Source organism: Elgaria multicarinata, chromosome 2 (assembly GCF_023053635.1).
Source record: "Elgaria multicarinata webbii isolate HBS135686 ecotype San Diego chromosome 2, rElgMul1.1.pri, whole genome shotgun sequence".
In the NCBI taxonomy this organism is placed as follows: domain Eukaryota; kingdom Metazoa; phylum Chordata; class Lepidosauria; order Squamata; family Anguidae; genus Elgaria; species Elgaria multicarinata.
The window spans coordinates 140648933-140663900 of NC_086172.1; the positions used below are offsets into that span (position 1 = coordinate 140648933).

General features: G+C 44.7%; 2 protein-coding genes across 12 annotated transcripts in view; one reads left to right on the forward strand and one right to left on the reverse strand.

The window, feature by feature from the left end:
- AP4S1 (adaptor related protein complex 4 subunit sigma 1) overlaps window positions 1-683 on the forward strand; it is a 36887-nt gene extending 36204 nt beyond the window's left edge. For all 3 annotated transcript variants that reach the window (XM_063117770.1, XM_063117772.1, XM_063117771.1), the window contains exon 6: window positions 120-683. In XM_063117770.1, the coding sequence (XP_062973840.1) occupies window positions 120-248 (129 nt within the window). In that variant the 3' untranslated portion in view covers window positions 249-683. The remainder of the gene's footprint in view (window positions 1-119) is intronic.
- Window positions 684-9551: 8868 nt separating this feature from the next.
- The window catches only part of HECTD1 (HECT domain E3 ubiquitin protein ligase 1), a 79808-nt gene continuing 74391 nt past the window's right edge, over window positions 9552-14968 (reverse strand). For all 9 annotated transcript variants that reach the window (XM_063117774.1, XM_063117777.1, XM_063117782.1 and 6 more), the window contains one exon: window positions 9552-10552. In XM_063117774.1, coding sequence (XP_062973844.1) covers window positions 10415-10552 — 138 coding nt within the window. In that variant the 3' untranslated portion in view covers window positions 9552-10414. The remainder of the gene's footprint in view (window positions 10553-14968) is intronic.

Consider the following 14968-nt stretch of genomic DNA (forward strand, 5'->3'; position numbering starts at 1 on the left):
TTGAATTATGTTAATCAAATACAAATTCAATGCACTGATAAAGTTATGGCATTTTCCAATTTAGTCCTTACTGCTTGTTCCTAAATCAAACAAAAATCCTTAACTTGATGTGTACACAGATCATGTTCAAATTAGACAGAGTACACTTAATTTTGGATGAAATGGTATTAAATGGTTGCATCGTGGAAACCAATAAGACCAGAATTCTTGCGCCTCTTCTTGTTCTTGACAAAATGGCTGAAAGCTAAGAAGACCACGCCTGTGAAGGATATATTCACACAACAATCTTCAATCACAAAGGACAATTGACTCCTAAATATTCCAATGCCGTGGCACATTGTGAGTAGGTTGAATCTATTCTTTTAGGACAAAACATCACTGGAGTGAACAAGCGCCTAGCCTTCATTCTCTCCCTATGAAAGATTAATTACTTAATATTTCAATGTAACAAAAATGTTTTGTGTAATTCAGTTGACAAAATAAATGAATTTTCAAATATGTATCTATCTGCTTGTTTTCTGTGGAATAACCACAATACAAATCAAGAAGTCTGGATGGGAAAAAACCCTAAAAGATATAGGCAACTTTTGACCATGAAAGGGAGTGTCAGGCTGGTCTTAGAGCTGAGATGCATGATGCATGATGCACTGGTGGAACTAAAGTGGATGTCTGATAGACCCACACAAGAGGAAAATAAAAGAGAATTGGAGATGCATCTACAAGAAGCCATTTCATGTAAGCCATCCATTCTATTTAAATTTAATTTCCCATTATAACAAACTAAACAAAAGGGGGAACTACAAACATTAATAATGATAGCAAGAACATAAGGAAAGCACGTATAAAAGCATGTCCAACTACTGTCACTGTTCACAACACAATTGAGAAAATAACAGGCAGACCAGAAAACAAGGGTTTGGATGCTTCTGTTTCAAATATACGTGTTAATCTAAGCAGAGCGTACGTCTAAATAAGCATTCAGATGAAACTGATGACTGTAAAATAGGCATTCAAAAACAGCAAGAGCAGTAAAATCTTCAATCCACTGAATAAATAGGTGTTGGGTGTTTATCTTTCCAAGCTATTAAGTTATTTTGCAAGTGTTAGGGTTCTCAGAGACCACATACTGCAATCGCTTATGCTTGTTGCCTTCCCACAAGAATTAAACACATCCAACAATACGTTTCTTGTAAGACTTCTCACGGTCAAAGTGTGTACTTTGGTGCAACATGACTCTGCCAGATGTTGAACATGCACTTCACTGGCTTTACTTCTGTGCCTCAATGTAGTGACCTTTAAATACTGTTCATCAGACGCAGATAGGTTTTTGGGTCTTCTACTGGATTTTCTGTCTTCAACTTGCCTAGTTTCTTCAAATTTCTGACAGCTTGAACACATCTTAAAAATACGGTTAGGCGGGCTATTGCTCACTGAGAATTGCCTTGCTGATGCAAAGCTATGATTTTTTATGTCTGTCAAAATGTGGGCCTGTCTTCATGGTGCCGTTTTGCTGCTCCTTCCCCTAAAACCCTGTGGTATTGCTGCTGTGGGGTGGGAAATCCCAACTCCAGGAGAGAGAATGGGTTTCCCCGGGGGTTATCCGGGTAGCAGACCGCCCCCCCCTTCCCAGCAATCAATCAACAGTCACCATTCACCCAGCATCACCACCAGAGCGAGGTCACACAGCACCTTGGTGACCTTCTTCATGAAAAGTTGGGGTAAGTAACTGACTTTTCCAATGTACAGCTTCGGAGAAAAGCCCTGTAGTGGCTGCATTGTATAACTAACACAGCATTGATTCACAGCCACTGCAGGGCTTAGAAAACATTTAGACCGCTCCTGTGCTAGCTTATACAGCACATCTGATTCAACTTAAGTATTGATTAGCTGAATGAGGTGTGCTAGTGGTGGAATTTAACAAATATAGTAGATGGAATGGCTGGAGTGCGTCAAGGGAAGGATTGGGAAATAAAACCTGTGTTCTTCTAGCCTTCTCTCTGGAAATCAATAACTTTTTGGAGAACACAGGGAATTCTTGTTACCTTTTAATGTTCATTTGTATTTATTTTGTTATATACTGTTTTTCCAAACAAATAAACACATAATGCCTAGAAAAGTAACTTCAAACATTTTCTTGGGTGGCCTGAGACTTTTGCACAGTACTGTATACCAGAAGGCAGGAAAGGAACTGCCAAGTCCAAGCTATCACCAGTGTGGTTAATGAGCAGTGTCAAGGTAGTTATTTTGTGAGGTGTGGGAAGAGGCTTCCCTTCAGAAAAATGGAAAACTTGCCCAAATGAGAACCAGAACACAAATTTGTACAAACAAAATGCAAGCAATTAGGATTACAAAAGAGGACTTTTAGTAGCATAGCACTAAAGATATTAAGATAAAAGTTCAAAAACAAAAGCAGGAAACTGGCTATGGAGGCAGTTAAACCATTACATGACAAGGGACTTAAAAGAGTATTAGAGGACATAGAAATGGCAGAGAACCTGAATTATTTGTGTGTCTTCATTGCAGATGCAGGGCAGGTACCCATAACTCAAATACCATTTTTAGGAATGGAGTCCGAGGCAAATTGTGGTGACAAATTGCAAACACACAAATCACTAAATCCAGATGGTATCCAAGGGTTCCAAATCAAATGTGAAATTGCTGATCTTCTAACAAAAAGATGTAAAATGTTTCTAAGATTGTCCTCTGTAGCAAAGGATTGGAAAGTGGCCAATGCAAGACCAATTGTTAAAAAGGGATCTGTGAGGAAGCAGAGATCTAGGGAATTGCAGCGATAGAAAGACAAGTATTGCTGAAGAAGCATCAACATGACTTCTGAAAAGGTCAGTCTTGTCTCAGTAACCTTTTTAGAGTTCTTTGAGAGTATCAACAAGCATGTGAAGAGGGGTAATCTAGTAGACATTTTTAACCTGGTGCTTCCAGGTTAAATTTTTGATAAAGTCCATCATGAACAAACTTAGCAGACACAGGATAATAAAGGTTCTCTTATGGATTGGTAACTTGATTTAAGAACATAAATCAGAATAGGAATAAATTGGCAGACATCACACTGGAAGGAAATAAATGCAGGTTGCTTACCTGTAACTGTAGTTCTTCGAGTGGTCATCTATGCATCACACATATGGGCTTTGCGCCTGCGCAGAGACCAGACCGGAACCTACTATAGCTGAGTGGAACGTTTTTGGCGGGAACCCCTCCCCCCACGCTACCGCGCATGTCCATGGGGTTCCCGCCCTTACCTCAGTTTACAGGAGTCCGACATTGTGCCCCCATAAACATGAGTGTAAATAAAATAAAGTACATTCCACAATATAACAGTGTCATTTATAAGTCTCACACCACCAAGAGGGGATGGTGGGTGGGTTGTGTGAATGCATAGATGACCACTCGAAGAACTACAGTTACAGGTAAGCAACCTGCATTTCTTCTTCGTGGTCTCTATGCATCACACATATGGGCGAGTAGCAAGCTGACATACCTTTGGAGGTGGGTTGGTGCATCATCTGAAGATCTCCGAGAGCACTGTCCTCCCAAACGAGCAGTCCTGCCTCGCACGGGTGTCCAAACTGTAGTGCTTGACAAACGTGGATGGAGTGGACCACGTTGCGGCTCTACAGACTTCTGCTAGTGGAACACCTCTGGTGAAGGCCACCGATGTTGAGACGGCTCTGGTGGAATGAGCTGTCACAGGTTTCATTAACTCTATTTTAGAAATAGAGTAGGCCAATTCAATTGTCTCCACTATCCAGCGTGACAAGCGCTGGCAAGAGACAGGGAGTCCCTTAGAAGGCTCCCCATAACAAATAAACAATTGCTTTGTTTTTCTAAAAGTGTCTGTCCTGTCTTTGTAAAAAGCAAGAGCCCTTCTTACATCGAGAGTATGTAGGGAAGACTCAAGAGGTGTAGTTGGATTAGGAAAGAAAGCAGGCAAAGTAATATGCTGGGACAGATGAAAAGATGACACTACCTTAGGTAAGAAGGCTGGGTCTGTGCGTAGCACAACCTTGTCCTTATGAAAAATAGTGTACGGGACATCTATCCTAAGAGCTTTAAGCTCACTTGCACGTCTTGCCGATGTGATGGCTACTAAAAAGACAGTCTTTAAAGTAAGCAGCCTAAGGTCTGTCGAAGCCATGGGCTCGAAGGGCTTGCGTGTCAATGCTTGCAGCACAACTGACAGGCTCCATGGCGGCACGATAGTCTTCACAGTCGGTATCGTGTTCTTCAGACCTTTCAGAAATTTCTTGGTTGTTGGATGGGTAAAAGGTGTAAAACCATCCACACCCCGATGAAAAGATGTAATCGCAGCAAGGTGAACCCTGATGGATGCGAGCTTAAGTCCCTGCTGGAAAAGCGTCAATAAATAATTGAGGATAAGGGCTAAGTGGCAAGATTCTGGTATTTGATTACCATCTTTTGATGCAAAGTTCTGAAATCTTTGCCACTTTGCTGCATAAGATTTCCTTGTGGAAGGCTTTAGTGCTGCCAAAATAATGTGGTCCACAGTCAAAACTCTGGTTCCAGAGGAGGAGTAGTTGTTATCCTCCATGCAGTCATCTTGAGGGTCGACAGATCTGCGTGTCGAACCTTGCCCTGGTGTCGAGACAGGAGCTTCGGTATCGACGGAAGCCTGATGTAATCCCCTCTCGATAACCGAAGAGCGTGGGAGAACCACGTCTGTCGAGGCCACCACGGTGTGATCAGGATGCAATTGGAGGTGTCCATCTGGATCTTGGCTAACACCTTCGTCAATAGCGGGAAGGGTGGAAAGATGTAAAGGAGATTTCCTTTCCAAGTCCTGGTGAAAGCATCTCCTAAAGAGTGCTTTCCCTTTCCTGCTCTGCTGCAGAACCTGGAACAAGCTGCGTTTTCTTCGGTAGCGAAGACATCGACAGCAGGGCGGCCCCAGCAACGAAAGAGATCGTCTCGGACCTCGACGTCGAGCTCCCACTCGTGGTCGACACGGAAGGACCTGCTGAGGGAGTCCGCAATGATGTTTTCCTTTCCTGCTACATGGATGGCAGTCAGGTAAGTCTTTCTCTTGATGCACCAGTTCCAGATTCTGAGTGCAGAACGGTTCAGAGGGTGCGATCGTGTTCCACCCTGCCTGTTGATGTAAGCCACAACGGTGGTGTTGTCTGTTGCGATCAGGACATTTCGGCCCTCGATCATTTGTGAAAAAGTCTTCACGGCATTCTCCACAGCTAAGAGCTCCAGATGGTTGATGTGTTGTTCTCTTTGATATAGAGGCCAGCGACCCTGAGCGGTAAGGGAGTTGCAATGAGCTCCCCATCCTTCTAAGGATGCATCTGTTGTGATCGTTACCGAGGGCGCCTTCTGTTGGAATGGTACCCCATCGAGGAGCGTCGACATCGAGAACCACCATTGCAGGGATGCCCTCACTTGCTTCGGTATCGAGAGGTAAGTTCGTCGAGCATTGTGTCGAAGATCGAAAGTCCTCAAAAACCAGGCCTGTAATATCCTCATCCTGAGTCTTGCAAACCTGATGACTGCAGTTGTAGCTGCCATCAAACCTAGTAGTCTCTGAATTGTCCATGCCGAAACTTTTCGGCGGCTCTCGGTATCGATGGCTAACTGCTGAAGGGTACTCGCCCTGGCCAAGGGTAAGTACGCTCTCCCGTCTCGAGATGAGAGGGTTACCCCTATGAAGTCCAACCTCTGCTGTGGGGTCAATATGGATTTTTCTTCGTTGATCCACAGCCCCAACGAGTCCAACAGGTTGAGGGTAGTTAGAATATCTGTCCGGAGCGTGTCGCTGTTGTCCGCTACCAGAAGCCAGTCGTCGAGGTATGGATAAACAAATATCCCTTTCTGTCTCAGGTGGGCACACACCACCGCCATGACTTTCGTGAAGACCCTCGGTGCCGTGGCCAATCCGAACGGAAGAACGGTGAATTGGTACTGGGCTGTACCGATGGAAAAACGAAGGTAAGGTTGATGCGACTTCCTGATAGAGATATGGAAGTACGCATCCTTCAGATCCACCACTGCGAACCAAACCTTTTTGTGTAGGAGCTGCAAAATCGAAGCAATCGTTATCATACGAAACTTTCTCGGGGTGATGAATTTGTTCAATTGCCTTAAGTCCATGATCGGTCGAAGACCTCCATCTTTCTTCGGGACCGTGAAGTATCGGGAGAAAAACCCCTGGTTGAGTTCCTCTGCGGGTACGGGAGAGATAGCTCCCTTCGACAGCAAGGTCTGTACCTCGAGCAGCAGAGGAGGGGATGGCGCCGTTACTTTCACTCCCGAAAAAGGAGGAAGGACATCGAGCTCGATGGCATACCCCGAGTTGATGATAGTGAGCACCCAGGAGTCTGTTGTTATTAACTCCCATTGATGGTAATGGGGTGCTAGGCGGTTCGCAAAGGGAGGTGGATCTGGATCCGAAAAGTCAAACCCGCTGCTTCTTGCTGAAGTCGGGCTGCCTTTTTTCTTGTTGGTACCTGCCTTGGTAAGGCCTCTTCCTCTGAAGCTGATGTTGTTGCTGTCGAGGTTGGAGCTGGTATTGGGGTCGATGCTGTTGTTGCATTGGAGGCCTTGTCCATCTTTTTGAACGGTACTGAGTCTGAGGAGGAGCAGTAAACCCCATCTTTTTGGCTGTTGTTCTTGCCTTATAGATGGAGTCTAGTGTTTCATCGGTTTTTGAATGAAATAGACCTTCGCCATCGAATGGCATGTTTTCAATCCTAGCTTTGGTTTCGTGCGTAAGATTGGCTGATCTGAGCCAAGCATGCCTCCTTAAAGAAATGGCCCCCATCATCGATTTTGAATGGCAGTCCACCTGGTGTCGAGCGGTGGACAATTGTTGCCTTGCTATGGCCGATGCTTCATTTTGAAAAACCCTTGCAAGCTCTTTTTTGTCCTCTGGGAGGTGTTCACACAAAGATCCCATCTTCTCCCAGAGAAAAAGCTGGTACCTCGCCATCGTTGCCTCGTATGCAGACGCCTTGATTCCTAGGGCGGAGGATGAGTAAACCCTTCTTCCAGTTTGGTCTAACTTTCTCCCCTCTCTATCTACGGGCGCAGAATGGGTTTTCTGTGACTGGCCCTGTGCAGACTCCACCACTATTGAATTTGGTTTAGGGTGTTGAGCCAAAAATTGTGTATCATCCTCTTTTACACGGTATAATGATTCTAATCTTTTTGAAGTTGTTTGAGCCACTGCTGGAGTTTTCCAAGACAACTGAGCTGCTTGTTTTAGGGCGTGAGGTATTGGGATGGCTAGACGTTGATTTGTTGTTGTTTGAAACACGTCATAAATTGGGTCGATGACCGATTCATCTGCCTGCTGAATGTCGAGGCCTAATGCATTGGCCATTCTGAGCATATGGTCTGAGAAACGGACCATATCATCCGACGGCGAAGAAGGGTCAGCATCATCGACTGCATCGTCCGGAGAAGGTGCGGTTGGAACCAAAGAGTGTGCCGACTCCGAGTCGGATGGATAGTTCTCTTCTGGCGAAGACAGCGTCACCACCTGCAAATCCAGCCGTTCTTCCTGCGTAGATAATGCAGCCGGCGCAGCGACCGGTATCGCATGTTGTTCACGATGTCGAGGGGTCGATACCGTCGGAACTTGATGCATGGAAGGAGGAGGCAAAGGTAACTGGCATACCCTCGATGTTGGTGGAGGATGTGCATAATAGCCCTCAGGCTGGTAATGCTGCTGGTCACCTTGAAAAAATTGTTGCGGTCGGTAACGATCCCACTCGTAATAGCCGTACCTGGATTGGGGATCAGAGTACTGCGATACTCTATCCCAATCGCGTCTTGGAGTCTGCCTTGGCGAGGGCTGCACAGGGATTAAACCCTGGAGCTCCTGGGGTCTTACAGATTGTCGAGCGGAAGCTATCGACACCGAATCTCGGATCTCGCCTTCTGATAAACTTGGAGGGCGTGTCGGTACCGTAGCCATCGGCACCGACAGAGGCCTCGACACCGAAGGAGACCTCGGTATCGAAGTGGTCGGCGCGGCGGGAGGGGTGGAATGGCTCCTGGCCGATTCCCGCGGCCGAGGTGACGCTAAAGCGGCCCTCTCCGCATCCCTCTTTCTCTTTTTCTTCTTCTTCTTCTCCAGTTCGGGAGAAGGCATCGGCGTTCTGGCTTTCTTAGAAACCTTCTTAGCCATTGAAGTTGATAAAGACCGACCAGGCGTGAGGGGTATCTCAGCCCTATTTGCTCTGGCCTGCACTTCAGTGCTATGGTCTGGCGGTTTGTCTGGAACAGTCTTGGTAACTGCCGTTTTGTGGGCAACGGACTTATGAACCGCCTTTTTCTCCATTGTAGGGGCCTCCGTGGCCTTGAGAGCCTTTTCCCACAGTATCGAACGGAGTCGGTCCGCTCGATTTTTCCTTGTTTGTTTGGTAAATGACATACAGTGGTGGCAGGCCTCAACAACGTGTCCTTCGCCCAAACACAAAACACAAAGGGAGTGTCCGTCAGTCGGCGGAAGTTTGGCCCCACACTTAACGCACTTTCTAAACGGGGCTTTAAGTGCCATAAAGGCCTCACGCGACCGAAGTCGCTGAGGAGAACTATCTACAATAACTTATTTTTTTTTTTTTTTTTTTAGATACAAGGAAATTTGTAAGAAAAAAGAGTTTAGAAAGAGATTAGAAAAGATAGTAACAAGAAGAAGCTATACGAAAACGCTAGAGGTTCGGTAAACAGGTCTGTGCACAATGGCGGACGACGAAGAACTGAGGTAAGGGCGGGAACCCCATGGACATGCGCGGTAGCGTGGGGGGAGGGGTTCCCGCCAAAAACGTTCCACTCAGCTATAGTAGGTTCCGGTCTGGTCTCTGCGCAGGCGCAAAGCCCATATGTGTGATGCATAGAGACCACGAAGAAGAACCAGTAGGGTACCAAAAGCATCAGGATTGGGACAAGTGCTTTTTAACTAGATGAGCAATGGGGCAGTTAAAACAAATAGGGCTACAAAAAGCTTCAAAAAGATCTTTGCAAGGTATGGGAAATGGGCATTAAAATGGCAAATGCCATTCAAAGTAAGTGTAAAGTGATGCATATGGAGGCAAAAATCCTAATTTTGCATATGTGCTGATGGGGTCTGAATATACAGTGACTGACCAGGGAAGGGACCTTGCAGTTGCAGTTGGTAGCTTAATGAAAATAATCCAGAATGCTGCTGCTGTGAAAAGATGAATTTCATGTTATGAATTTCTTACAGATGGAATCAAAAATACCTTTGGCTATGGGGCAGTATATAAATGCAATAAATAAATAAAACTGCCAATTTAATAACGCCTTTATATGATGCAACTACACTTGGAATACTGTGTGTATAGTTTTGGTAACAGCACCTCAGCAAGGAGAAGGTGCAGAAGAGCAACCACAATGATCAAGAGGCTGGAACAACACCCTCTGAAGAAAGGTTACAGTAGCTTAGAAAAATGGTGAGAAAAGCATGTGAAAGTAAATCAAAAGAATTAAAGGCACTATTATGCACACCAACATGGCAGAAGAACTATTAAAACATTAACAAGAGGCTGTTTTGTACGCTGCAAACTTTTTAATGATTATTGTTGAGCATACACATTGGAAATCTTTCTTTAAACTCCAAACCGCAACAAGTTAAATAAATGTTTTTAATATACAAAGAAAGTACAACCAAAAGTAAAACTTGCTTTAAAGTGTGCCTTGCACCAGGGACCAGTGTATTTTAAAAGCTTTATTGTTGAGCTGCACGCGCACGCACGCACACACACACACACACACATACACACACTTAAGGATTTGATCTTTATAGCAGGGCATTTAGAAAGCAAAATGTATTCCCACTTGAAATAATAATAAAAGGTTGTGCATGATTATATGCAAACACCCCACCCCACCCCACGCTAGCATACGCCAATAGTGCAGGCACCATTAAAGAAGGGAAAGAAAGCTTGAGATGCCCAATGACTAAGTTAAGTAAGCAGGTTTCTGACCAGTTAGCTTAAAGCCAGCAAAAGAGGGATCAGTGATGGCAACTGTAGTGTACAGGGTATTAAATGCTAAACTTTACACAAATACACTGTTATAAATCTTGTATCAGTGAACACTGAAAATCTGCAGATCTGCTCTTTGGAACAGTCAAACATTTGCTTCAGCTTCTGGTTGCACAAGCCCTTGGAAGCATCACACAGTGTTCTTGCTTTTTTCTTGCTGGCTGTGAAATTCATTGGGATTTGTTTTGTCATTAGCAGCTAACAAAATTATTCCACGTGTTTCCAAAGCCTCATGGATAGGGGGGAAAGGCAAGTCTCATTAGAGCACAGCGTGGAGATTGTATTTTCTGCACATACAACACAAGAGGCTTCACTAGTTATGGACGCAAAACCAGTTTGTGATGTCCTATGTCACACTCATCAGCTCAGTTGAGATGGAAGCCTTTCTCCATGGTAGCAGCTAGCAGGCGCTCTCTCATAATCTCTTCAGATGAATATTCAGGCAACTTAAGATAATGCACACAGGTATTCACAGATGGGTAACTTGCATCCGCAGCATCAACCTGTGAATACAAATCCACAGATGTACTTTTGAAAAGGAACAGTTTGTTACAGGTGCAGATATTTAGTTTGTACACTGTTTGTATACTATTGTATGACTGTTCCCAGCGTGATATGAATCAAAACCTCTTCTATCAGTTTTCACAAGATCCAACATGTAAAATAATTATCAGCAGTAATAGTCAGCAGTGCAACATAGTTTAAAACATGCTGCTACTCCTGAAACCAACAATCTTCCCACAGTAAGTGTGTTGCATGGACCTAAAAGCACATTTCTCATGCTAGCCCCACCAGCAAACTAAGGGATTTGGTTCTAAAACGAAAGGCTGCTTACCTGTAATTGCAGTTCTAAGTGGTTATCTGTGCAAAACACATATGGGATCTGCACATGCGCAGATCCAAGACATTTACATGAGAAGCCCGCCCCACCCTTCTGTGCATGCCTAGAGGGCGGCAGTCCCGCTTTTCCTCTCAGTTCCTTTGAGAGTGCCACACAACAACCCCAGACTGAGAAGAATGATGAAAAAATACTAGAACACGTGTTAGTGGGGTAGGAGGATGTGACCACTCCAAGGAACTACAGTTAGATGTAAGCAATCTGTTTTTCTTCGTGGTCTCTGTGCATCACATATATGGGTGATTAACCAGCTGACTTAACATAGGAGGAGAGAACCAGTGGTTAACTCAATACAGATGAAAGTATTGGTTGTCCAAAGGAAGGGTCTTTCCTTGCATGAACACTGAGACAGTAGTGCAACTGAGGATATAAAGCCCTGGTGAAATGGGCGTGTACCAACTGCGGTACCGAGAGTCAAGTCAGTGTGTAACAGAGTTTGTTCATATCTGAAACCCAAATGGGTTGAGACAGAAATGCTTTTATTGTTGCCCTTGTAAGAGACAAAACATTCCAGAGTCTGTCAGAACAATGAAGTCCAATAAAGACAGAAGGCTTCAGCCCTTCGTACATCTAAACTGTGAACAGAAGGTTATAGAGGTGTGGTCATGTTTGGACAGAAAACAGGAAAAGTGTTATCTTTCTGGTTCAAATGAAAGGGTGATACAACTTTAGGCAGAAAAGACAGACTTTGACATCCAGAGGTAATTTATTTAAAACATTTATATCCCACCCTATATAATAGAGCGGTGTACAGATAAAAACATAACAGTATAAAACCGAGTTTATGATAACAAGAAGACTTTAAGGTAAGTTTTAGAAAGAAAGTGGTTTGAAGGGCTTTGACATTAAAGCACAGAAAAACTCTAGGCAGGAATTGGTTGTGAAACTGGTGGATATAAATTCTTTTAAGGATTTCCAAGCTATGGTCTCAGATGGAAGAAAATGTTATGTCACTGAATCTGACAGTGGAATACAGATAATGCTGCCAAATGAATTCAAACAGATGATAAAGCAAGTCTCTGATCATGATGTGTTAATAGAAATTAAAGGACAAAGCGAAGGAAGCAGGTAACAGGATCAACTGAAGCAGAAGTAGCATATTCCTGAAGGATGCTCAGCTTCTGTGCCATCTTTAAAATACTTTCAACGTCCAAAGGAATGGGTGAGGAGGGTGAATCCTCCACACTGTCAAGTGAAGGGAGACTAGATCTGGATGCCATAAGCAACCATTTTGGTGAGTGAAGAATGGAGAGTGGGTAGTCTTATGACCTTTGGCAACACACTCAAAATGAGAGGAATTGGGAGGAATGTGTATAGAAGCATAGTGTTGGAAAGAATAGACTGAACGTGACTACAGAGTAGCATACAAGATGGAGCCCCAATGAGCTAATCATCAATGTCCTTAAAATCCAAGGATGTGAACCAGTTCCCCCTCCTGAAGCAAGGAGAAAGATGGAGGACAGAATCACCATTCGGAAACTTTTCGGCTGAATAAAAAATTAAGATCCCTTAAATCTAAGATGGGTCAGTGACTCCCCACATCCTTTTTCTGGACCATAAAGCAATGGGATATGAAACCTGGGACAATGTACCAAAGGCCAATATGTTCGATAGCCTCCTTACGGAGCAGTGAAGTGACCTTCTCTTCCAGGGGTGGGGGAGTAAATGCAAGTTGCTTACCTGTAACTGTAGTTCTTCGAGTGGTCACCTGTGCAGTCACACATATGGGCTCTGCGCCTGCGCGGAGCTACTGTCAGAAACTTCTATAGCTGAGATTAATTTGGCGGGAACCCTCCCCCACTCCGTAATGCGCATGACTGGGAGGGTTCCCGCCCATTCCCCAGTTCTCCTGAGACAAAGCCTCATAACCGAGGAATACAGTAACAATAACACCACACCGTAGCGGGGATGGCAGGTGGGCTGTGTGACTGCACAGATGACCACTTGAAGAACTACAGTTACAGGTAAGCAACTTGCATTTCTTCTTCGTGGTCTCTGTGCATCACACATTTGGGCGATTAACAAGCTGACTTACCAGAGGTGGGTCGGTGTCAGTGTAGAATGGAGGAAAGGACAGCCCGTACAAAAGCGCAATCAGCTCGGGATCGAGTGTCCAACCTGTAGTGCCTAATGAAAGTTGTAGGCTTTGACCAATTGGCTGCCCGGCACAAATCAGGTATTGAAACTCCCCTTTCGAATGCAGATGATGAAGCCAAAGCTCTGGTGGAGTGCGCCTTTAATGGTTTAGGGGATTCCAATTCTGCTAGTTCGTATGCTAGCATTATAGTCTGGACAATCCAGGAGGACATTCTCTGCTTTGATACAGGAAGTCCCTTCCTGGTCCCACCATAACAAATGAGTAATCGCTGAGACTGCCGTATAGATTCAATGCGTGATTTGTAGAATGCAAGAGCTCGACGTACATCCAACATGTGCAGAGATCGCTCAAGATCAGATGTAGGGGCTGGAAGGACTATGTCCTGATTGATATGGAACGCAGATATAACTTTAGGTAAAAACTGAAGGTCTGTTCGCAGAACCGCCTTATCTCGGTGGAACACTAGGTAAGGTTCATCTACCCTAAGAGCGGAGAGTTCACTGGCCCTCCTGGCTGTGGTGATAGCTATCATAAAAACAACTTTAAATGTCAGCAGCCGTAAATCCGTAGTTAGAGAGGTTCGAAAGGCTTAGAAAGCAATGCATGGAGCACAACAGAAAGGCTCCATGTGGGAACTGGTGACTTTGCAGGAGGATGCAAATTAAGGTAACCCTTTAAAAACTTTTTAACGACGGGATGAGAGAAAACTGACGATCCATCCACTTTGTTATGGTGCGCAGAAATTGCAGCTAAATAAACCCTAAGTGAGGAAAGTTTTAAACCTTTGTTTATTAGAGTCAACATGAACAATAAAATTATGTTTATAGAACAATTAACTGGGTCTGAGTTGTTTCTCCTAACAAACGGTGAGAAGAGGTTCCATTTTCTCTTGTATGACATCTTAGTTGACAGCCTTAGTGCTTCATCCAGGACTGTCTGGATCTCAGGTAAGTAGGAGTGCTGATTTAGAGTGGTAGTAGTCTCCATGCTGTCAAATGTAGTGAGTCGAGGTCCGGGTGGTGAACCCGCCCCTGACTGTGATAGAGGAGGTCCTGTCTCAATGGAAGGCGATGGAAGTTCCCCTGAGACCTGTCCAGCAGGGAACTGAACCAGCGTTGCCTGGGCCACCAAGGAGCTAGTAGGATGCAGTTTGTGTCGTTCCTTATCACCTTTCCTATTATCCTTGTGAGGAGAGGGAACGGTGGGAACAGGTAAACAAATCCCATGGTCCAACTGAACAGGAATGCATCTCCGAGTGAATCCGCTATCCCTGCTCTGCTGCAAAATTGCTTGCAAACTGTGTTGTGCATTGTTGCGAACAGATCTATGGATGGGGTCCCCCACTGGTCGAAGATACTGCTGATCACCTGTGGGTGTATTTGCCACTCGTGAGCAGTAGACATAGTTCTGCTCAGCTGATCCGCTAGTCGGTTGTGCTTGCCTGCAATGTGCACTGCGGTTATGGTAATTCCTCTGGGAATGCACCATTCCAAGATTTGAATAGTCAAGTTAACTAGGGACAAGGACTTGGTTCCTCCTTGCTTGTTCAGATGAAATACCACTGTGGTATTGTCCGAAGTTATTTGGGTGTGATGGACAATAGCTCCGGCTATTGGGCGGTATAGAAATGTAATAAATAAATAAATAAAACTGGGACTGGAACGCCCTTAATGCTTTTTGTACGGCCAGCAGCTCTAAAAGATTGATGTGTTTGCATTTGTCCCTGTTGGACCAGAGGCCTTGCACTCTGAGATGTTTGTAGCGTGCTCCCCATCCTGTTGTAGAAGCGTCTGTAGTGACGATCCCTGTAGGCCCAGACGGAAGGAAAGGAACAACTGTCCTTAAGTTCCTGGGTAGAGTCCACCAAAGAAGTGACCTGGATACTTCTACAGGAAGAAGGAGGTCGACCCGTCTCGCATTTCT